Source organism: Macaca nemestrina, chromosome 12 (genome assembly GCF_043159975.1).
Source record: "Macaca nemestrina isolate mMacNem1 chromosome 12, mMacNem.hap1, whole genome shotgun sequence".
In the NCBI taxonomy this organism is placed as follows: domain Eukaryota; kingdom Metazoa; phylum Chordata; class Mammalia; order Primates; family Cercopithecidae; genus Macaca; species Macaca nemestrina.
The window spans coordinates 74,103,433-74,127,985 of record NC_092136.1 but is presented as its reverse complement, the minus strand read 5'-3'; the positions used below and the strand labels follow the sequence as shown (position 1 = coordinate 74,127,985).

The 24,553-nt window shown below is 43.0% G+C and overlaps 2 protein-coding genes across 13 annotated transcripts in view; one reads left to right on the top strand and one right to left on the bottom strand.

The window, feature by feature from the left end:
• Positions 1-4,354, bottom strand: part of LOC105468752 (signal peptidase complex subunit 2) — a 28,906-nt gene extending 24,552 nt beyond the window's left edge. For both annotated transcript variants that reach the window (XM_071075304.1, XM_071075305.1), the window contains exon 1: positions 4,206-4,354. In XM_071075304.1, coding sequence (XP_070931405.1) covers positions 4,206-4,319 — 114 coding nt within the window. In that variant the 5' untranslated portion in view covers positions 4,320-4,354. The remainder of the gene's footprint in view (positions 1-4,205) is intronic.
• Positions 4,355-4,475: 121 nt separating this feature from the next.
• The window catches only part of LOC105468749 (X-ray radiation resistance associated 1), a 104,266-nt gene continuing 84,188 nt past the window's right edge, over positions 4,476-24,553 (top strand). For 5 of the 11 annotated variants that reach the window (XR_011610931.1, XM_011719072.3, XM_011719074.3 and 2 more), the window contains exons 1-5: positions 4,476-4,678; positions 9,163-9,230; positions 14,531-14,628; positions 18,319-18,503; positions 21,523-21,594. Coding sequence is in view for 8 of the 11 variants with exons in the window: in XM_011719072.3 (XP_011717374.2) it covers positions 14,535-14,628; positions 18,319-18,503; positions 21,523-21,594 (351 nt within the window). In the remaining 3 variants the exon portion in view is untranslated. Of the gene's footprint in view, positions 4,679-9,162; positions 9,231-14,530; positions 14,629-18,318; positions 18,504-21,522; positions 21,595-24,553 lie in introns of those variants that run through there. The other 6 variants (XM_071075300.1, XM_011719071.3, XM_024788795.2 and 3 more) reach the window with 4 other exon arrangements.

The window sequence follows — 24,553 nt, the reverse complement described above, 5'->3', positions numbered from 1 at the left end:
ACATCTGCTTACGGAAAACTAGGAACATATTTGCATCTCTTTATTGCACTTCTTTATGGCAAGTAAAACTACAGCTGCAGAAATAAAATAAAAACCCTCCCCGCCGAAATCAAGACACATCAAATTAAATAAATTATAGTAGGCTAGGTGTGGTGGTGCACGCTTGTAAACCCCATACTTTGGGAGGTCAAGGCCATTGGATCACCTGAGGTCAGGAGTTCGAGACCAGCCTGGCCAACACAGTGAAACCCTGTCTCTACTGAATATACAAAAATTAGCTGGGCATGGAGGCGCATGCCTGTAATCCCAGCTACTCGGGAGACTGAGGCAGGAGAATTGCTTGAACCTGGGAGGCGGGGGTTGCAGTGAGTAGAGACTGCGACAAATTGAGACTCTGTCTTTAAAAAAAAAAAAAAAAAAAGAAAAAGAAATTATATTAAAGGTAATGGACTCATTCCCACAGAGCAAAAGTCTATTAGTTCAGATCCTGCTCCAGAGAATAACATTTTTTTCCCCCAAGTTCTCTCCCACAGTACCCTCAGTCTTCAAACAATTAGAGGCACCATCCTCTAAAGCTGATTCTGAAGACTGAGGTGACAGATCTCAAGTTGTTTCTGTGCGAAATTCAATGCTAAAAGTACTTATCCTGTGTTGATCACTAGAGAGAAGCACTCACAGGAAAACAGGCAAATACAAATTGGTGGAATAATACAAGATAGTATGTCATATTAAGTGACAGTTTAATTCCCATGTGCAGTGTAAGTGCTAGAGGAATTCAGAGAGGGAACAGTTCAATGTAAGGCTGAAAATCAAGTTTTCCAAGAAAAAGCACTCAAGCAGCTCTTGACTATTTTGTCTCTTCCGTCCCTCACTTATTGGATAAATCTTCCAAGCACTCTTTTGTGAGACCTTTTATCTATTTCTGCTACTCATGTTGGGGTTCTCATCACCTTGTCATTCTATTTTTACCACAGACAGCCCTGCACAAAGAACATTTACTTCTAGTAGATTCCAAAGGACAGGGAACAGAGCTGGGTGCGGTGGCTCATGCCTGTAACTTCAGTACTTTTGGGAGGCTGAGGTAGGCAGATCACTTGAGGCCAGGGGTTCAAGATTAGTCTAGGCAACACAGTGAGACCTTGTCTCTACCAAAACAAATAATAAAAATAAAAAGGGCAGAGGAAACCAAACAAAAAAACCCAAAGAACATTTGCCAGCACTATACAATGTGATCCTTACTATAACATGTATGAATGCCCACAATATTTACATAAGGAAATTTCAATTCAGCAATATCACACAACTTATCCAAGGTCATGTGGCTTTTATTAGGTAGGTGCAAAAGTTATTGTGGTTTTTGCCATTACTTTCAATGGCAAAAACAGCAATTACTTTTGCACCAACCTAATAACATGCTGCACTAAAACTCAAATGTCTCTTTTTATTATATATTATACACTACTGTGTATATGGCCTTATTAAGAAGTCTTCTAATTTCTCTCTCTCCAAACCATCTGACTAGTTTTCCTAAAAACCCCTTTACACAGTCTCAAAACCCTTCAACAGCTTTCTTCTCCTACTTCAAGCAATCCATGGCCTCCCTAATCGGATTCTATCTACTTGTCCCTACAGTTCCTTTAGAGAGCCTTCTAGTCAACTCAATAACTGAGAAACATTAAACACCATCATATCTGTGTACCTTCACTCAAGGAGACTTTTTTTACCTGGCATGTCTTTCCTTTCTCCCCCCAAATAAGGTGCCAGTTCCACTCTCAGGAATGAGGCCTTTCCTTGAGGCTCTTACTCTTCTTTTTTTTTTTTTTTCCCCAAGGTGGATTTCCCTCTCGTTGCCCAGGCTGGAGTGCAATGGCATGATCTTGGCTCACTGCAACCTCCACCTCCCAAGTTCCAGCAATTCTCCTGCCTCAGCCTCCCGAGTAGCTGGGATTACAGGCATGCGCCACCACGCTCGGCTAATTTTTAGTAGAGACAGGGTTTCTCCATGTTGGTCTGGCTGGTCTTGAAGTTCCGACCTCAGGTGACCTGCCTGCCTTGGCCTCCCAAAGAGCTGGGATTACAGGTGTGAGCCACCGCGCCTGGCCGAGGCTCTTACTCTTATCAATAAGTTTGCAGGGATCACTCTCTCTCTCTCATTTGAACTTCTCTAAGTATACACTTGCGCGAATATACCATATACTTCCTTAAATAGATTCAATTACCCCATCTTCTATATTCAGCAATTCTGAGTGCTCTCTGATATTAGGATTCTTGATTTACTCCTCCACCATCACACATTGTACCAAACACTACAGGTAATGGAGATCATTAACGTGTACTGTCTTACTTGGTTCTTCCCAAAACCCCGTGATACAGGTGCCAGAGATTCTAAAATTCCAAATGAAGAAACGTTAATTGATTTGCCAGTCTTCATACTGTTTGCAAGTAGCAGAAATACTTCAAAGCTGAAATCTTATGATCCCCAAATCCAGGTTCTTTCAATAACACAATGGTGCCATATACACTATTCCATAATAATAGTATTCCATACTGCCTTAGCAGAATGCCCATACTTTGCTGATGATAATCCCACTGCAAGGAAGAGCAAGAGCAGTTAGGGTGTCAGGTAAGCACAGGTTGTTAGGCGCTTACCCAGGAAGAGGGAAGGATTTGTGTACACAAATGACCATCAATTCCCCATACTCTCATGTCTTGAAGCAATTTACCATCCCAACCTCCAGAATATGTTTCTGTATCTTAAGGTTTGAGTGTGAGGCCAGGTGCACGGTGACTCATGCCTGTAATCCCAGCACTTTGGGGAGCCGAGGTGGGAGGATCACTTGAGGCCCAGGAATTTGACACCAGCCAGGGCAACACAGTAAGACCCTGACTCTACAGAAAAGTTAAAAGCAAAAAAATTAGCCAGACGTGGTGGTGCACATTTGCAGCCCCAGCTACTCCGGAGGCTGGGGTGGGAAGATCACCTGAGCCTCGGAGTTCAAGGCTGCAGTGACCTAAGATCCATTCTGGGCAATGAAGTGAGACCCCTCACAAGAGAAGTGTGTGAGAACCATGTCTTTCAAAACCAATGACACTCAAAAAGACAAGTAAAAAGACCTGGATCTGAACCCCTCAACATAATCAAGTTTTCATTTCTTAAGCACCTACCATGTGTTATGCACAGGGAAGTCTGAAAGCTGTTTTCAATTAAATTCAAAAATCCTGTTTACTATACTAAAGACACCATGCTTAACAATTCTCATCAAACCAGCCCAAGGTCCTACAATGAGAGAAATGGAAGGGAATTTAGGATTAAGTCCCTCATTTTAAGGCTAAATCTCTCACTTTGCAGATGAGCAAATAGACATAGAGAGAGCAAGCATATTTCACGGTCACAAAGCTAATTAGAGGCAAAATCAACACTAGGACGAAGTTCTCCATCCATCTGTTTCTTCTAAGATGCTGTGCAAAGAGCAAGAAGGGCCAACCCAGGGACAGTTTTCCTTTTTTTCTTTTCTTTTAAGCCCTTGTTGCTAGGACTGCAGTTAAAAAAAAATTGGATGAGCAGAGGAGGAAAGGGACAAGCGTGAGCGGGCAGCAGTGCACTTGGTAGCAAACAGGGAGGTAGAGGGGAGAGAGGAGAGGGCGGGGAAAAACAATAGAAAGAAAGAAAAATCTTAAAGGCTTCTTGTCAGCCCAGTAGACGAGTCAATACTCAAATATTTTAAGTATTCGCCTATCATGATTAAATGCCTAAAAACTTAAGTAAGCAAAAGGACAAGAAGCACATTGGAATCTGTAGCAGCACGCAAGGCTGATGGTGGTAGGGAGTTTCGGGGATATCGATTCTTGAATCCTTGGGCTTCGGTTTTCCGTGTCTGTGAAATGGGCACTGGCAACAGTGCACCCAGCACCCCAGGGAAAAAGCGATGGATACAATTAAGTATAGGAAGAACCAAATTACCGAAAAAGCTGTGGCGGCCAGGACCAGAACACTTACGAGAAGCAAAGAAGTCCTAAAGAGGAGAGGGTCCAGGTTTGAAGTGTGATGAGGGCAGGCTACAAGCGTGCGTAGGGTTGTCATAGTGGTTACACAAGGGCTCCCCTCAAAAGGCCGTAGAAAATAAGGGAGACCGGGATGGGAAGGTGGGTTCGCCGCCTCCCAGGCCTCCCCAGGATTCAACTTTTCCCAAAAACCGGCTCCTCACCTTATCCAACAAGCCGCTACGGCCACTGCCTGTCCCGCAGTTGGAACCACCGCCAGCCCCACTATTGCCTCCGAGACCACCGCTTCTCCCGCCCTGTGTAGCTGCCGCCGCCATGTTGTGCGCCTCTACGTCTCCCTCCCCTCCGACTTGTCTGAAGCCGATTGGCTGGAGCTGACAGCGTGACGCGCCGCGCGGAGTCAATCGGGATCCGTAGTTTGGGGGCTTGCTGGCGCGAGGTAGTCAGAGGACGTGGCCGCGGGGCTTGCTGGGACTTGTAGTTAGACGTCCTGGCCGTCAGTTGCAGCCTACACTGTCTGCCGTCGCGTCCCAGTTACTAAGGCGTCGGAAAGGTAGCGGCAGGCACCACCGTGGAGCGGCTCCGAGATCCCCGGCAGGCTCGCAGGCGCGCATCCCTCCTGACTGGGACTTCGCCTCCGCAGACCCCTCGGAGGCTGAAGCGACGCCGGAGGCAGGTGCGACTGAAAACTTAGTTTCCGAGTTTGAGTCTTTCTCCGGCCCAGGTGTGGAGTTTCCAAAGGAGTGGGCAGGAGCCGGTCCTTCATCCTTTTCTAGCCCGGTTGTGGCACTTACTGATTGTTTTCTCAAGCAGCTGTCATTTTAGCTGTTAGTAATGTTTTCGTGTTACGGAGAACTCACATTTACTGAGTGCCTAATGTCTGCCAGGCAATATCCTATGTGCACTTCCAGCCATCCTCTCTCTCACTGAGTCCCACAACATCCCTGTTAGGTGAGGAGGAAACTAAAGAACCTACCCAAAGCCAGATAGCGTATATCTGAACTCGGTTTTCAAGCCGGCATTAAAAAAAATCAATATATATCCCTTCTGACACTCTGCTTTTACAGTTTTAGGATGTAATAGGAGTCTACATTTTAATTAATAATTTTTTTCACAAATATATATTGAGCACCAATATTGTACTGATGGATACAAGGGATCAAGATAGACCTGGTTGCTACTCTGGTGGAACTCCTACTCCATGACAGAGTTATCAAATAGCAGAATTGTATTATACTATGCTCTGTTACATTGTATTGTTTTTTAATTCCTATATATCCCCCATAAGCATCTAAATAATTAAATATTTTTGAGTTGCTTACTATGTAGTAGGCCCTATTCTAGTCACCAGGGATATGTTCCTGAATAAAATAGACAAAAACTTGTCTTGGGGAAGCCAAAATTCATGTGAAAATAATTATTATCTAGGCTGGGCATGGTGGCTCACGTTTGTAATCCCAGCCGAGGCGGGTGGATCACCTGAGGTCAGGAGTTTAAGACCAGCATAGCCAACATGGTGAAACCCCGTCTGTATGAAAAATACAAAAATTAGCCGGGCGTGGTAGCGGGCGCCTGTAATCCCAGCTACTTGGGAGGCTGAGGCAGGAGAATTGCTTGAATCTGGGAGGCAGAGGTTGCAGTGAGCCAAGATCAGAAAGAAAAGAAAATAATTATCAGTAAATAACTAAATTATTACTAAAAAGAAAATAATTTTCACTATGTAACAATAACATAAGATGACATTTCATTACCTTTCTGAAGCAATCCCTGGACACTCTAATCAGATGCCCCTGTAGCTTGTTGCCATTTATCTTTTACAACTTCTTATTTTTCTTTTATTTAAAAGAAAATGAGATGATATACCTTTGCCCTAGTCACTTTTTTTTTTTTTTTTTTGAGACAGAGTCTCACTCTGTCACCCAGGCTGGAGTGCAGTGGTGGGATCTTGGCTCACTGCAAGCTCTGCCTCCTAAGTTCAAGCAGTTCTTGTGCCTCAGTGTCCCAAGCTGTAGTCTCTGTAGCTGGGACTACAGGCACATGCCACCATGCCCAGCTAATTTTTATATTTGTAGTAGAGAAAGGATTTTGCCATGTTGGACAGCCTAGTCTTGAATTCATGACCTCAAGTGATCCATCTGCTTCGGCCTCCCAAAGTGTTGGGATTACAGGTACGAACCACTGTGCCAGGCCAACTTCTCATCTTTCAAGATCCAGCTCTAATGTCACCTACCCTGTGAAACTATCCCTGATACTTGCTTCTTCTTTCTTCACCCACTGCATGAAGTGCTCCCGTGGCATTTTGTTCATGGGTTGGGTTAGTTCAATTAACACTCATTGAGACTCTTCCTTCAGTAAGCCAGGTCCTGTGTAAGATGCAGGATAAAGAGATAAGTAGGACCCAGGCCTGACCTGATCTTGGAGATACTCACAGCCTGGGAGTGAGGTGGGGAACAGACAAGGAAGCAGGCATTATAATACAGTGTGGTATAGTGCCTGTATTAGTCCATTTTCACACTGCTATAAAGAACTGCCCAAGACTGGGTAATTTATAAAGGAAAGAGGTTTAATTGATTCAACGTGGGTTCTTTTCTATTTCCCTAAGTATTGACTGGTCTGAGAAATAAAGGCAAAGAGTACAAAAGAGAGAAATTTTAAAACTGGGTGTCCGGGGGAGACATCACATGTCGGCAGATTCTGTGATGCTCCCTGAGCCGTAAAACTAGCAAGTTTTTTATTAGCAATTTTCAAAAGGGGAAGGAGTGTACGAATAGGGTGTAGGTCACAGAGATCACATACTTCACAAAGTAATAAAATATCACAAAGCAAATGGAGGCAGGGCGAGATCACAGGACCACAGGACGGGGCAAAATTAAAATTGTTAATGAAGTTTTGGGCATGCATTGTCATTGATAACATGTTTATCAGGAGACAGGGTTTGAGAGCAGACAGCCGGTCTGACCAAACTTTATTAGGCAGGAATTTCCTCGTCCTAATAAGCCTGGGAGTGCTACGGGAGACCAGGGCTTATTTCATCCCTTTGTCTACTATTGTAAAAGACAGCCGTCCCCAAAGCGGCCATTTTAGAGGCCTCCCCTCAGGGACGCATTCTCTTTCTCAGGGATGTTCCTTGCTTAGAAAAAGAATTAAGGGATAGTTCTCCTATTTGCTTTTGAAAGAAGAGAAATATGGCTCTGTTCCGCCCGGCTCACAGGCAGTCAGAGTTTAAAGTTATCTCCCTTGTTCCCTGAACATTGCTGTCATTCTGTTCTTTTTTCAAGGTGCCCAGATTTCATCTTGTTCAAACACATATGCTCTACAATTTGTGCAGTTAACACAATCATCACAGGGTCCTGAGGCGACATACATCCTCCTCAGCTTATGAAGATGACAGGATTAAGAGATTAAAGACAGGCATAGGAAATCACAAGGGTATTGATTGGGGAAGTGATAAGTGTCCATGAAATCTTCACAGTTTATGTTCAGAGATTGCAGTAAAGACAGCCATAAGAAATTATAAAAGTATTCATTTGGGGAACTAATAAATGTCCATGAAATCTTCACAATTTATGTTCTTCTATCATGGCCTCAGCCAGTCCCTCGGTTCAGGGGTTCCTGACTTCCTGCAACAAACTCACAGTTCCGCATGGCTGGAGAGGCCTCAGGAAATTTACAATCATGGCAGAAAGGGAAGAGGCAGGTCTTACATGGTGGCAAGCAAGAGAGGGCAAGAGTGTGAAGGAGGAACGGTCAGACAGTTATAAACCCATCAGATCTTGTGAGAGCTCACTCACTATCATGAGAACAGCATAAGGGACCACCTCCATGATCCAGTCACTTCCTACCAGGTCTCTCCCTCAACACGTGGGGATTATGGAGATTATGGTGGTTACAATTCAAGATGAAATTTGGGTGGGGACACAAAGCCCAACCATGTTAGTGCCTCCATTAATAAGTGGGCTTGATGGCTGGACAAGGGGGCTCACGTGTGTAATCCCAACACTTTGGGAGGCTGAGTTGGGAGTTTGAGGCAGCCTGGGCAACATGGTGAAAACCCATCTCTATCAAAAATACAGAAATTTAGCTGGGCATGGTAGCACACATCTGTGGTCCAGCTACTTGGGAGGCTAACGTGGAAGGATTGCTTGAGTCTGGGAGGTGGAGGTTGCAGTGAGCTGAGATCATACCACTGCACTCCAGCCTGGGTAACAGAGTGACACCTTGTCTTAAGAAAAAAAGAAAAAAAAAAGTGGACGTGAGGAGACTCAACCTAAGGAGAGGGAGATACAGGAAAGCTAATCTGTATGTAGCCCCGCAAGGAAGAGGGGCAGAAATGTGATAGGCCAAAGGAATGGAACAAGCAAAAATATGCGTTACTGCGTGTGTGTGTGTGTGTGTGTGTGTGTGTGTGTGTGTGTGAGAGAGAGAGAGAGAGAGAGACAGGGAGACAGGGAGAAAGAGAGAATGTTTGTTTTGGAGGAAGCACTATAGCCAGATTGGCATTAGTTGTGTCAATTTTGAAATAGAGACCAGAGGTAACTAAAGCTAACCAGGAAGTCAGCCTCCAAGTCTGGAACTTTGACTTTTTTTTCTACCGTATAAAGTTCTTACTTGTCTTAGATAATGTAACCTAGGGGTTATGTGCCCTTCTTGGCCCATTAGTTGTAGATCTACACCTTCTCACCTAATATTCTTAATAAGGAACTGGAATTTCTATGATAGCATCCAGGTCTGCATGCCTCCTACAAGCTTGAGTGTGAGTCATCTTTTGTATTATATGTATGGCAATATCTTTTCCCAGACTGTGTCTTATATTTCAACTTTGACTTTGCTATTTTTATCTGGCAGAAATTTATTTTGTGTAAATAATCATGTAAACGATCCCTTCCTTTGAGATTTGTGCTTCAGGTGTCTGATTTAAGCACTCCAGCCATACCCCACTATCGTGATTATATTCTCCTATACCACCTTCCCATCTATGTCTTGTCTTTGTCTCCATCTCTGTATCTCTATCTATCTATTTCTTGGATCTTTAGTCCTACGGGCAAGGACTAAAGGCAAGACAAATTTTGGAGTAGAAGACTCACAGTAGAATATAATTAATGAGAAAGTTCAAGAGCTGTGAATAGCAGGCTAAAAAGGAATGTAATATTTATTCTACAGGCAAAGAAACAAGTGAAGAAACAAAAAAAGAAGGAAGTCAAGGGGACATTCCCAAAGTCAAAGATCAAGTAAGTACTCTGGAGACCTGAAACCAGGTCACCATATTCTTTAAGTTACTGACGTCTTCTCCGACAGCCATCATACCTAACATTTTCCAGCTGGCAAATTACATCATATCTAACATTTTCCAGCCAGCAATTTACTCATTCATTCCTTCATTTACCTCTCTAGTGGATGTGTGTGATTGGTCATGAGAGCGAGTTCCTGAAAGACATATTGACTGAATATAAATTTGTCCCCATCCATCCATCTGTCCATTAATCTTCCAAACATATTTTTAGTGAGTTGTAGGCTTTATACTACATGTTGGGATTACACAGCTGAATAAGGTAATTATAGGCCCCACAGCAGGTGAGAAGTTGATGAGGGGAGAGCAAACAATTATAATAAAGTCGTAAGTACTATGTTAGGTGAAGTATGCAGTGTTGTAGGAACACATAAGAAGAGCTTCCAACCCTTTGCAGGGAAGATCAGGGATCAGGAAACTCATAGTGCCCTGTGTTGGACCAACGGAGATACCAACATTCATTCATTTATTCCACAAATATTTATGGAATCTGTTATGTTAGGTGCTTTGTTAGGAATAAATTGATGACTACCACTGATATTGCCCTTTCCTAGGAAGGTTTTAGAGTCTAATTGACGCGGTGTGTGTGTAGCAGATATATGTATATATATCTTGGTCCTAGGAGTGCCATCATATCCTTCACTTGGCTCACACGTCTGTTGCGTGCTTCCTATGAGCTAAGTCCCAAGGGTGGAAGAGAGACAGTGAAGTAGATGTGTTTCCAGACTTGGAAATCCATAGTCCATTGAAGGTACCCCTTCATGATCGTTAGTAATCTTATGAGGTCGGGCCATGCAATTAATACTGATGAAAGACTTTACAGCTTAGCAAAAGCAGCAGTTATTTCCACTGGCAGGTTCAGTGAGGGCTTTGTGGAAGGGTTGGCATCTGGGTGGAGTCTAGAAAGATGCTTTTTTTCTATCCATTCTGTCCATTATTACCTAATTTATTTCTTACTGCAATTCTCGGAGGCACAGAATTTTTATCGTCATTTTACATGTGAGGAATCTGAGGCACAAAGAGGTAAAGTTATTTACCCATGGTCACTCAGCTTGATAGTAGAAACTAGAGTCAAATTTAAAAGTTGTTTCCCTTCCTATTGCACCACTCTGTATTCATAGAATATTTGTCACTGCCAGGAAACCTTCTCTCAGCATGCCCCAATCTGAGCTTTCCACATTGCTTTTTTTTTTTTTTTTTAATTGAACTCTTCCCAGACCCTTTGAATTGTGGTCTCATCTCACATACTTTTTGTGGCCTCCCTTCCCCTGGCCAGCAGCTTGCAGGTTCCCCAATCTCTACTACCTCAAATTGCATGAATCTATCTCAGCACATATTTGGAAATGCCTAGATCCCTTTAAGGACAAATTTTAAGAGCTTGAGGTTAAAGAAACTTAATCTTTGAGGTGGTCTTGGAGCTGAATCATAAAGGATGAGGTCAACCAGGTGAACAAGATGGAGAAGGGGGTTTTAGGCTGAAGGAACACCAAGAACAAAGGCAGGGAGGGCTACATGTGAATGATCTGTTTTGGGAGTGGAAGATGACACTGTGAGCCTGAATGGGTAAAACTAACTGGAGCTGGAAAGGTTAGGACATAGGACTCCAAGGACTTTCAAGAACAGGCTTAGGCATCTGGCCTTCATGTTTAGTGGGAACCCAGTCAGAAAACTGTTGTACTATTCTAGGTGGGAGATGATGAATGATTTAATGAAAACAGTAGAGATGGAGAAAAATAGACCACTGGAACAGTATTTCTGAGCTCAAATTGTCATGACTCAGTGACCTGTTAGATGTATGGGATAAGAAAAGAGGAGCTGGGACTAGTATGTTCACGTTGCATTAAGTGGTGCTGTGCATCTTCAAGACAAAAGGAAATGTGTGTTATTGAATTTGAAAATCCCAGTAGTCGGAGTTTGTTTTATTGAATGGGACTTATTGTTTAAATTTCCACACCATGAAAATAGAAGATCAGGCTGGGTGTGTTGGCTCATGCCTGTAGTCTCAGCACTTTTGGAGGCCAAGGTGGGTGGATGGCTTGAGCCCAGGAGTTTGAGACCAGTCTGGGCAATATGGTGAAACCCTGTCCCTACAAAAAATACGAAAATTAGCCAGGCATGGTGGCGTGTGCCTATAGTCCCAGCTATTCAGGAGACTGAGGTAGAAGGATTGTTTGAGCCCAGGAGGTTGAGGCTACAATGAGCCGTGATTGTGCCACTGTACTGTAGCCTGGGTGACAAAGTGAGATGCTGTCTCAAAAGAAAAAAAAAAAGATCAATCAGAAAAAACAAATGTAGCCTGGAGTTGAATCTGGCTCTCAGGTGTTTGGTTTGGCCTGCACATTGTTTTAAAATGGCAAATTAGTTGCCAACCCTCAAATAGGAGATTTCATATATAAGGCAGACTTTCCTTGAAAAAAATGTGAAGATCTGGCAACGATGACTTAGGTTTCTGCATGGCAGCAATTGGTAAGAGCTGACTAGTTGCTGCCTCTATGAGCATGTGCACTCTCTCTCTCTCTGTGACACACACACACACACACGCACACACCCTCCTTCTACTTTCTTCCCCTCGCCTCCAGCTTTCTTCACTCACTCACATGGCCTGCCCAACTCCTGTAACCATTTGTGTTTGCAAGTCCTGGGTAAAATGTAGGTTTTTCCAAGGTTTGACATCAGACTGTGGTGAACAATCTGTGAATGACAAATGGTAAGTGCAGTTGTGATTAGGGCTATCTATTCCTTTGAGGAACCGTTTTTATGCCTGTTTCTCTGAAGAGAATAATAATTTGATGAAGAAAAGACTGAGTCATACCCTAGTCAGAACTATATTCTCTTTCCAACTTTTTTGCATGTGCATGCATGCACGGGCACGCGCGCACACACACACACACACACACACACACACACCCCTAAAGAATTTCTGACTCACTGTAAATTGGTATTGGTGAGTCTCTGGGAGCCACCCCATAGCAGATAGAAAATGGAAGGTTATTTCTTTTGTGCTCTTTTTATTCTCTAGGTGTTAGGGAAATGGAAGACTCGGGATATTTGAGATCTGTCTCCCATCACAACTGTCCCTGAGGGAGCCTGCCTTCTCTCATCCTCAGTGAGGGAACCCCTCCCCTGGATGCTGAGTGCCCTTCTTCTTGCCTTCTCAGGGATGGCTTTGCAGGTCTGCCCATCTCTCTCCTGCATTGTCAGTCTTTCCTCCCCTACTGGCTCCTTCCTCTCAGGCTACAGATGTAGTCAAGCCTTTCTCATCCTGTTAATAGCATAGTAATGGAAAATGAGCAGCATGAGTTAGCCATGTGCCAGATACTAAGGCATTTTCTCCTATAATCATCAAAACAGCCCTATGAAGTAGGTGCACTTATTGTCTACATTTCACAGAGGAAAAAGCCAAGGCATAGAAAAGTAACTTGCTCAAGGCCACAGAGCTAGTAAGTGGCATAGCTAGGATCTGAACCCATGCAATGAGGTTCTGGAATTTATTCTCGGTAGTGACTCTGTCCGCCAGGGCTAGGACTAGGGTGGAGGCCAAGTGCTGACACTGCATTTGCACAACTCTGAGAGAGAGCACATGTTCCCCTAGGTGTTCCTTAGGCACCTTCCCCCAGCACTGGCCCTGATATTCACCCATCTCTCAATTTTACCTTCCATCTCACTGCTGTCTTGCTTTTCTCCTCCTTTTCACAATCAAGCTTCTTGAAAAACTTGCTTATATTCACTTTTTGTATTCCCTCGCCTTCCATTCACTCTTTCATACGTAAAGTCGGGCTTTAACTCCACCCTTCTTCCGAAACTGACCTCCTACTTTCTCATGGCCTATTTTCGGTCCTCACCTTGCCTGACTTCCCTACCTCTTTCATAGAGTTTTCTCTTACCTTGGCTTACCTGGCAGCTCCCACTCTCCACCTCCCAGTTCTCCTACTTCTCTAAAATTATTTTCTTTTGTGGATCCTCCAGGGCCTTGTCCTCCTTTGTCCTCACATTTTTTTTTTTTTTTTTTTTTTTTAATATGGAGTCTCACTGTCACCCAGGCATGATCACGGCTCACTGCAGCCTGGACTCCTGGGCTTAAGCGATCCTCCCACTTCAGCCTCCTGAGTAGCTGGGACCACAGGCATGTACCACCATGCTGGCTAATTTTTTAAATTTTTTGTAGAGACAGGGTCTCACTGTGTTGCCTAGGCTGTGTCCACACATGAAATGCTCATACTTCTAATTGGTCTTGCTCCTCTTTTTCTTTTCTGTTCCTCCCTTTCTCATTTCTTTTTTTCTGTCCATCCTTCTTTTTTTAATTCTTTAGTTTATTAACATGAACTCTCATCAGCTTATCCCTGGATTGCTGCAATACTCCCCTAACTGCAATCCCAGTTGCCACTGGGTGCTGCTTTCACCTACTACTATTTTTGTCAGATCTCTCTTTCTAAAGCACAGCTTGGATTATGGTTCTGTCCAGCTCAGAAATTATCCATGGCTCCCAGTCACCTACAAGATGAAGCCTGAGCTCCTAGCCTGGTACCCCAAGCCCTTCAGGAGCAGGCACCATCCTTCCTATCCAACTTTATTGTTCAAGACTACCAAACATACATCCCTCTCCTTCTTGGGTCACATTGTTTCTTTACTGTGAACAACTATGCCCTCCTGTGGCCCTTACTGTTTGGAATGTTTATCCTTCTATCTATCAGAAAACTCAATTCATCCCTCAAATACTATTTATCCAGTTCAAGTCTCATTATTTGTACACTATTGTCTCTAAAATGTGAGCCCCTTCTTCTCCGAACTCTGTTAAAACAAAGAAAACATCTAGCAAAGACTTAATATGTATCAGGCACTGTCTTTCTCACTTATTTGTCTTTTAAGGTAGGTATTATAACCCCCATTTTGCAGGTGAGGAAACTGAAGTTCGGAGGAGTAGAGTAACTTGCCCAGTCACAGAGCAAGGAAAGACAGAGCCGGGATTCAAACCAAGTCTGTCTAAGCCCGAGGATCATGTTCTTTCTAGGGTTCCATTGGGTTAGGATTTATTTGAACTGAAAAACCCAGGGTCTTGTTTCCCTCTTCATATAAACAGCCAGCCCATTTCTGAAGCAAGGGCAGTGGGGCCTCCAGGTGTCAGAGGCAGGGTGTGTGCAGGGTGTGGTGGTCCTGGTGGGCTCACGAGCTGCACTGGAGTAAGAGTGCTCCGCTGTGTCTTTTCACTCTTCTGCTTCCTTGCTTTCCTTGCCTGGCGTTCAGGGAGATGGCCTCCTCAGGAATCTACAAGCTGGATGATGGGAAGCCTTACCTGAACAACTGCTTTCCAGCCAGAAACCTGCTTCGCGTGCCAGAGGAAGGTCAGGTGACTTCTCAAGTTGATACCTTTTCCTCATACCTAGCTCCTGCTTTAGACCATCTCACACCTACTTGTTCTTCTCCAACCCCTTCACTACTGTTCCCTGCTCTACCCAGTCCTTCCCCCTCCAGTCCTAGTAGCCTCCGTGGGACTTCTGAAGTGCACATTTAACCACAGTGCCCCTTCTGTTCAGTGACTTCTCATTGCTAACTCCTTTAACTGGCATTCTGTGTCATTCTGAGTTTAACCTGCTCTTACCCTCTGCGACAACCCATTTCCTCCTTTATGCTCTATTCTACGGTGCTCGCTTTTCACATAGCTTTTTTATTTGCCCTGAATGTTCCAGCCCTCATTCTTGTTAGCCAAACTCTTCCCATCACACAAATCCCAGCTTTCCTTCTACTTCTTCCAATAAGCCATGTCTGACTACCCTAGTCCTCAGCACCCATCCTCTCGTGAGCTGTCTTCCTGTCTGTATTTCTTATTTGGTGAGTGATTATAGTCTGCCAAACTCCTAAATAAAATGGCTTAAATTTGACTCTGCTAGGTAGATTTTCAAGTATTTATCTAGTCAAAAAATTCCCCGGAGCAGGGAATTGCCGTAATAAGAACCCTATAGGTGGAACACTAAGTATGGGTTCTCTGGATTGGATTAGTTGCTTTGAAAGGGTAGGGCAAAGGAGAAGTACACCTTGTTTACTCCAGATGTTGTAACTTGTTGGTCACTCTGTAGATGGAATATTGGAAGAACCTTCTCTTCCTGCCTGTCCTTCCTGCTTCTCTACAGTGATTTTGTTTTTCACACAGAGACTTTCCCTGGCCACCTACCTATCAGACACCTTTAAATGGAGCTATCAGTGTGAACTCATAGTTTATCTCTTTGTCTCTCTCTCTTTCTCTCGCTCTCTCTCTCTGTCTCTCACACACACACAGACACACAAAGATGGATAGCTACAGAAATAAATATAGTTGTATATATCTATATGTCTTAGTGTACATATGTGTATTTCCCAGTCCACTGACAGCAATGACACCTCAGCAGCAAAAAGCATATGTAGTATCTACATCTTGGTTTCTAAATACCATTCTCCATTGAAAACAGCATGGGCTTCTTGGAGAAATAGCTGTTTGCAGGACTAGGGCAGAAAAAATACAAGTTGAGTTGGAGTATCTTGTGGTGCCAGAAGTAAAGAAGTGCTCAGAAAAATAATGGGGCATGTTGAAAGGACACAGCCGACTTGAAGGTGCTCCCAATCACCAAAGGTAGGACAGTTTGAGCAATGAAATAAATAATGGCAGAATTAGGTTGTAGACCATGGAACAACAAATATTCATGAGTCTACTAATATAAATGAATACTTGAATATGTAAATATGTGGGGGAAACAAAATAGCTCTTTCTTTTCTTTTTTTTGAGATGGAGTCTCTCTCTGTTGTCCAGGCTAGAGTGCAGCGGTGCAGTCTTGGCTCACTGCAACCTTCGCCTCCCAGGTTCAAGTGATTCTCCTGCCCCAGCCTCCTGAGTAGTTGGAATTACAGGCACTTGCCACCATGCCCAGCTAATTTTTGTATTTTCTATAGAGATGGGGTTTCACCATGATGGCCAGGCTGGTCTCGAACTCCTGACCGCAAGTGATCCACCTGCCTCGGCCTCCCAAAGTGCTAGGATTACAGGCATGAGCCACCACTCCCAGCCAGCTCTTTCTTATAGTAGAATTCCAACTAGAAAATGTAGAAGGAATGAGGGAAATAGAAAGTCACTATTCAAACACTACAGTAATAATTTTTGTAGGTAAGAACCATTATAGGATGTTGCATTAGAGTTCTTCAGAGAAACAGAACTGGTAGGAGATAAACAGGACTAGTAGGAGATAGGTAGGTGGGTAGACATATTTTTTTTTTTTTAAGGAATTGACTTTATGTGATTGTGGGGGATGCAAGTCTGAAATTTGTAGGGCAGGCTGGCAAGCTGGAAACCCCTGGGGAGGAGCTGAAGTTGTAGTGTTAAAGCAAAATTTCTTCTTCCTCTAGGAAACCTGTTTTGCTCTTAATGTCTTTCAATTCATTGGGTGAGGGCACCCACATTATCAAGGATAGTCTCTTTAACTTAACATCAGCTTATTGTAAATACTAATTACATCTACAAAATACCATCACAGCAACACCTAGATTAGTGTTTGATTGAATAACTGCATATTATAGCTTAGCAAAGTTGACGCATAAAATTAACCATCATGGATACTAGAATAAGTGGGTAAAAGTATGATGAGAAACAGGATATTTACATAGTTTCTTTTTTCTCCTGTTGATCTCCTGACATGCTCTGAGCCTTCCTTTCTGGCCTTGTTAGGGATTTTGGCACCAACTCAGGCTGAGGTCCCTAGCAGTCAGGCACATGAAGATAGGATAAAGTAGAAGCAAAGTCCATGCCCCAGATGAGGGCAGCCCTGGGAAATGGGGTACCTGGAGTATCAGTCCCATAATGGAAATGGGAAATGGCTCATATGAGATACAGGACAGGAACTGCATCCAAGAAGCAGGATGGGCAGCAGTGCTGTATGAGCCGGGGCAAGTCCCTGAGGCAGGGATAGTGGGCTTTCCCAGAAGATAACCGGTGGTTAGAGGCACAAAGCTTGTTCCCACAGCACCCCTTATATTATTATTATACTATTGTATATAAGATGTTATGTATTATATTATTATGACTCCTTTGAGTTAGGGCTTCCTTTTTATTCATTCTCATACTCCCAGTTCCCAGCATAAAGTAGATGCTCAGAAAAGATAGGAATGGATGACTGTGTGGGCAGGGGCTATAGGACAGAGTTCATTCAGTCATTTGTTCAGCAACAGTCACAATGTGGTAAGCTCTGTGCAGGCCTTGGGAATACTGAGATGAATGAGTCAGATAAAGTCCCTGCTATTCCAGAGCTTCCGCTCTAGAGAAGGAAACAATGAATAAGTGAACAAATAAAAGAATTACAGATTGCAATGAATACCATGCCATAAATAAACTGCTGGTGCAAGAAAGAACAGATTCCGAAATATGTTATGATTTTTGTTTGGTGGGCTTACTAGTGAACCTCATATTCTTTTTGCTTATGCACAATTTAAAATTCTTTCTACAGTAGACATTTATTATAAGTTTTTTTTTTTTTTAAACACAAACTGTCCTACATTTTCTTCTTGTGAGTTTCTAACAGCATCTTTTCTGTACACTGATAGAGGTTTGAGAAGATGGAACCCTTGAATTGAGGTCACACATTAGGCATTACCCAAGAGATGACCAGTAGAAGAGTAACTGGCATGCATGAGAAAGAGCAATCAGCTCTACTGAGGGGCAAAAGGGAAGACTTCACAGAACAGGAAATACTTGATCTTAGTTTTTGAAGGAATAATAGAATTTGGAGATAAAAATGTGAAGGAAGGAATTGGGCAAGTCATTCCACCTCCTTTTGTCGCAGCCTTTTCATCTATAAAATAATGACAGTAACATGTTTTTCACTGGGTTTGGAGGTCAATTAAATGACATACCTAAGTAGATATCTCCCCTACCCCCAGCTGCAGTCCTGTGTCTGGTGCATGTTAGGTAATCAGGAGCTAGTTTGGGTTTTAGTATTATAAACAAAGTCTATAATTGCACTCGTTGTAACTTTGGAGTTTTCCCCTTTTCACTGTTCTAATTTTCCCAACAGGCCAAGGACACTGGTTAGTGGTTCAGAAAGGTAACCTCAAGAAGAAGCCCAGGGGTTTGGTTGGAGCACAAGCTGAACGTCGGGAAAGCCTGAAGGTGACTTCTTTTGAGTTCAGGGGGAAGAAAGGGTCTCGGCGGGAAAATCAGGTGGACCTTCCTGGACGTATCCTGGACCAGGCTTTTCTGGTGAGAGTAAATGCATCCTGGAGTGGCCGGCACATTAGCTAGGGTGCGGAGGAAGTAGGGAAGGATTTACCCTGCTCTGGCACAGCTACCCCCAGTCTACTCCAAACTATTAGAGTGATATTGGCAAATTGAATACAGCCAGGATAATGAAGGGACCCAAAAGTTTCTTGACATGTGAAGCTTTCTTGACAGCTACCTAGTAAGATAGGTATTGGCATCCCTTTTGTGTTGTTGCCATTGGGCAGTTGGGAAAACTGAGGCTCCAAGAGGTAATTTGCCTTGGCTGAGGTTCCACAGCTAGTAAATGGCTGATCCAGGATTAGAACTCTGGTCTACTGACTCCAAAGCCTGTACTTTTACATTATATGAGGTAAAAACTCTTACTAAGTTGGAGAGGCAAAGGAGCAGGTCAGGGGAAACAGTCAATTGAAAATTGCATTCCAGCACCTAGTAGGGTTGAGAGATTCCTGCTCTGCTCATTGGGGCGATCTCTACAGGATCGAGTGGGACTGGGGAGATCCTGCTCTCCCACAGCCTTTGTCCTTTGACTTTAGTGTCTGGCTGAAAGCTAGGGGAGCTCACCAGATACTACTTAGTGCCCGGGGCAGGCTTTACAAAGAGGACTGGGGTGGCTGTGTTGGAAACCAGCCAGGTAGTTTCACGTCTGCTCTGAGAAATGCCTCAGTGGCTTTGCTAAGAAGGATGTATTTTGTAAATCAATATTAATGTGCCGTCCAGTTCTTATAGCTCCCTAAGAACTCCCTGGCTGCCTGCTTTGTTTCCAGATTCTGCTGTGGTTCCCAAGAGATGGGTGTTTGCATAGATCAGATGTTGAAAGAGACCTTTGTTGGTTTCATCTCACTTCAAGTGGGTAGTATAAGCTTTTTGCAGTCCTGTGGAATCAGTTTCATTATTATGTCCACTTCTCATTGGGAATGAGGAGGACTGAAATAATAATACTGAGAAGGGGCAGAAACACTTCCCATAGTGGCCTTTTTTTCTTCCATTGTTTCCAAATACTTATACATTCCCACATTCAATAAATATGACTTTTGCCACTGTGGGAGGCAGGAGCAATAGGGATGTTTCTCAGAGTTATGGGGTATCCACTCTGCCTATTGGATGGTTCCACTTGAATGTTTCATTGACAGTTGAATTACAGCACCAATGCTCCTACTCCAAATCCCAAAACAGATCTCTTTTCCAGTGTCTACTTTACTGTCTCTGTTGGCACTACTATCTACCCCATCGCCAAGCCAGTACCTGAGGTTTTCCTTGACATTTGCCTCTCCCACACTGTCCCCACCCCAACTTTTACCAAATCCTGGCACTTTTACAAAATAGTTTTCAAATCTGTTTTCTCGTCTCGACTGTCATGACCCTCATCTGGGCCACCATCATCTCTTATTGGACTAATTCAAACATTTTCTATCTGTTGTGAGCCAATTAGGATGCTTTTATTTCACCTAAAAAGCCAGAGGCATTGTTTAGGGTAGATTAGTTTACTGGATTAATGATGTCTTGCAAGGCTTGGGTTCCTTCTGTCTTTCTACTGTGCCATTTTACATGTTACCTTGTCCTCTTGGACTGATTGCCTTCATGATCCTGAGATGGCTGCAGCAATTCTGGTCATCACATACAGAAGATAACATCCTGAAGTAGAGAAGGGATTGCTACTGTCTAATGTCTTTTCAGAAGGGATTGTTACTGTCTAATGTCTTTTCAGAAGTAAGAAAATGCTTTCCAAAGCCGGTCCCCCTCCCCAACACCAAGCAACCAGTATCTCATTATCTAGACCTATGTCACATGCCCAAACAGTTATGAGTTAGGGGAATGAGACCTCCATGATTGGTTTATACAGATCAAGACTTACTGCCTGGAGCTGTGGCTTAAGAACATTCCATTTGGAGAAATGTGAATAACACCGGTGTTCTTTAACAAGGAAGGAGTAGTGGTTATTAGGAAAGTAATTAACCAATCTGGTACATTGGTCTTTCCCCTTCCTCTCCTGTCTTCTCATCTACGTGATGTAATCTGTCTGATATGTCTATGTGTAGCTGACGTTACAATTTTTATAAAATTACTATCAGCCCCCTACTAAAAATCTGCTTTCCATTTGTTGTAGGATAAAATCCACGCTCCTTTGTAGAGCCAGCGTGGACTCATGATCTAATGGCCATCTCACTAACCTTATCTTGTTTTTCATCCTCTCAGAAGCACCTTGCTTTTTCCTGCCTTGGTAGACTTCATAATCCCTACTACCCACTTTCATGAGACCTATTTAGCTCTTAGGTCTCTGAAATATTACTTCCTCAAGTAAATATTTCCTCATTCAGACTGAGGTTAGGACCTCCTGTTATATCTCTTATAGCATCTTGAATTTCTCCTTTAAAATATTTATCATATTTATAAATACATACTTGCTACTTGGCTTCCCATGACACTGTAAGCTCTATGAGGTTATGGAATGTCTCTGCTTTTTCTTCATTGTCTTCCCAATGCCTTTTAGTGCCTAAACATAGTGGGTACCATAAATAAATAATTAGCAAAAAAAGAATGAGGTTTGATTAAATATAAATGGAAGCTCCAAAGCTAAAATTTACCTCTAACTTTTAAATTATGTCAGGTGACATATGGTAGTCAAAAGTGCGTAGCGTTTAGTGATTACAGATTTGGATTAGTAAGATCTGTCACTTGCTAACTGTGGTACCATTTTTTGGCAAGGCACATTACCTCTTTTAACCTTGTTTTTCTCATTAAAAAGGGGAGATAATCTTACTTATGTCAAAGGGCTTAGTTAGGATTAGAAGGAAGTTTGTTAATGTATTCAGCAAAGCATATGGCCCAATTTAGTGTTTGGTAAATATTTGGTGAATGAATGGATGAATAATGAATGAATGAATGAACAAGCAAACAAATTATGACAAGTACAAAAGATTGCCCAAAAAGAGAAGGCTGAACGATAATAGATTAAACTTTGTAGGGGCCTTAAGAGCCAACTCTTTGTATTATGTTCCAGCTAAAGCACCACTGTGTGAGGAAGCCATCAGATCTGTGCACTGTTAATGTCAGTGGCCTGAAGTTCTCCAAGGTGAGGTCTGCCAGCAAAGATGTGATTGGGGTGAGCCAGACTTGAGATGGTGCACCTGTCTGTTGTGGTTTGTCTCTTGCACCTCCAGAGTCCATAGGGACTGGAAATCTGGTCACATAGAAGGAGGGAGAGGAGGGTCAGACAAAGATTTATTGGGTAGAAACAATATTCAGACACAAACTTTTGCTACAAATTTTGTATTGTCCTTGTCCCATTTGACATGAATTAAAGAAAGTTGCCTTATGGGCCAGGCACGGTGGCTCACATCTGTAATCCCAGCACTTTGGGAGGCCGAGGCAGGTGGATCATGAGGTCAGGAGCTCAAGACCAGCCTGGCCAAGATGGTGAAACCCCATCTCTACTAAAAATACAAAAAATTAGCTGGGCATGGTGGCGGGTGCCTGTAATCTCAGCTACTCGGGAGGCTGGGGCAGAGAATTGCTTGAATCCCGGAGGCGGAGGTTGCAGTGAGCCAAGATCGTGCCGGTGCACTCTAGCCTGGGTGACAGAGCGAGACTCTGTCTCAAAAAAAAAAGAAAATTGCCTTATGAAACTGGTTTCGAATTTGCCATGTAATTTTGTGGGTACATAATTCATTGTGTGACACTGAGTTCCCATCACAAGAGCCTACAAAAGACATTTCTTAAGTTTCAATGCCAGGGATTGTAATGGTTTTCCCAAGAAGCTGGTTCATTCCTAACTTACAGGTGCTGTGACTCATGCAATGAATCATGTTTCTTTCTTTGTGTTGGCTTATAGGCAGCTTGGAGCCATATTTGTTACCCACCATTAGCCAGTGTGTATACGGGATATTATAACATACATCTTTGGCATGTAGGCTTTCGTGGCATACCAAGAGAGATTACTTGTATAAACCATAGAGTAGAGGCTCTAACCCACAGAATGGCCAAGTTTGTGGTAGAGCAGACTGCTCCTTTAACAGGGTTCTGCTTCACTTCATTTAGTACTCATGTTTTCAGAATTGAGTTACTTCGGGACAGGTTAGCCATAGAAATATATTCATCTTGTGGCTAAGAGGCCGTCCATTCTAGGCCAGCACATGGTCCTGGAGATTATAATATATAGTTCACATATAACAGTGAGACAAAGTCGTAGAAGAAGATTTCAGAGGTCTCTGTCAATTCAGCTTGTGAGGGCTACAACATGGCTGGCCAAAGCTCAGTCCCCTCATTGGATACCATCTGTTCTTCTTTTACTTATTCACTCACCTGCTCACCAAACATTACTGAGGCCTGGTGTGTCTCTGTGCTATTTGCTGGAGGGTATAGAGGTGGCTCAGACACTGCCTACCCTCTGGAGCATATAGTCCAGTAGGTAGGGAGGAGGCTGGGCTTAGATGGATATGGAGTTAGACGGGACTAGCTAATGCAGCCAATGAGAGAAACACGAGAGTGCTGAATATGACCTCAGAGGACAGGCCCCTGACTCAGCCTTACACAGGAAACACACCCTGGAGAGGGTGGTAGCTTAGCTGAGACCCACGGGATGAGTGGATGCTTGCTAGCTTTGTGGTTAAACCATAAAGGAAAATGTCTGTGAAATTTAATTAAAAATATCTATCTAACAAAAGTTACCATAAACAAAGGTAAAAGATAAGCTGAGGCTAGGATAAGATATTAGCAAGTAATATAACCAAAAGGTATTAGGATCCAGAATATGTCAAGAGCTCCTACAAAACAATAGGAAAAAAGAGAAACCCAGTAGAAAAATAGACAATAGATAAATATGTTAGTATACAGAAGAGGAACTTGAAAGGCCAGCAAATACAGGAAAAGATATTCAGCCTCATAAGTAATCAGGAAAATGCAGTGCCTTTTTATAATAATCAGACTGGAAAAAATTAAAGTGTTATAATGCCAGTTGCAAGGATTTAAAGAAATAGAACTTCTCATACACTGCAGGTAGGACTATAAATTGTTTTAACTACTTTTGAGAACAATGTGGTACCATCTCATAAAGCTGTGTATTCCCCACAGCTTGATAGGAGTATATCATTAAAGAAACTCTTATGATGAGGAGGTGTGTATTAGAATATTAATTACATCATTGTTTGTAATAAAATTTGGAAACAGACTAAATGGGAATGAATAAACTTGCAATATATTCAAACAATGGAATATTGTACAGGAATTAAAATGGTTGAACTGGGGCCAGGCGTGGTGGCTCATGCCTGTAATCCTAGCAATTTGGGAGGCCGAGGTAGGAGGATCACTTGAGGTCAGGAGTTTGAGACCAGCCTGGCCAACATGGTGAAACCTTGTCCCTACTAAAAATACAAAAATTAGCCGGGCATGGTGGCAGACACCTGTAATCCCACCTACTTGGGAGGCTGAGGCCGGAGAATTGCTTGAACCCAGGAGGTGAGGTTGCAGTGAGCCAAGATTGCACCATTGCACTCCAGCCTGAGTGACAGAGTGAGACTTTGTCTCAAAAGAAAAGAAAAGAAAAAAAAAAGACCGAACTAGAACCACATCTGTCAACATATGTAAATTTCAAAAGCTGCATGTATCGACACAGGTAAATCTCAAAAACAGTGTTGAGTGAAAAGGCAGGTTGCAGAATGATACCTACAATATTATTGCATTTAATGTAAAGTTTTACTATCTGTATCTAGCATTATATATAGTTGATAGATACACACACACATGTGTAATATAAGTATAAAAAACGTATGGGAGCTGGGTGCAGTGGCTCACACCTGTAATCCTAGCACTTTGGGAAAAGTATTGTAAAAAGGCACTGCATTTTCCTGATTACTTATGAGGCTGAATATCTTTTCCTGTATTTGCTGGCCTTTCAAGTTCCTCTTCTGTATACTAACATATTTATCTATTGTCTATTTTTCTACTGGGTTTCTCTTTTTTTTGGCTGAGGCGGGTGGATCACTTGAGCCTAGGAGTTTGAGACCAGCCTGGAAATCATGGCAAAACCCCATCTC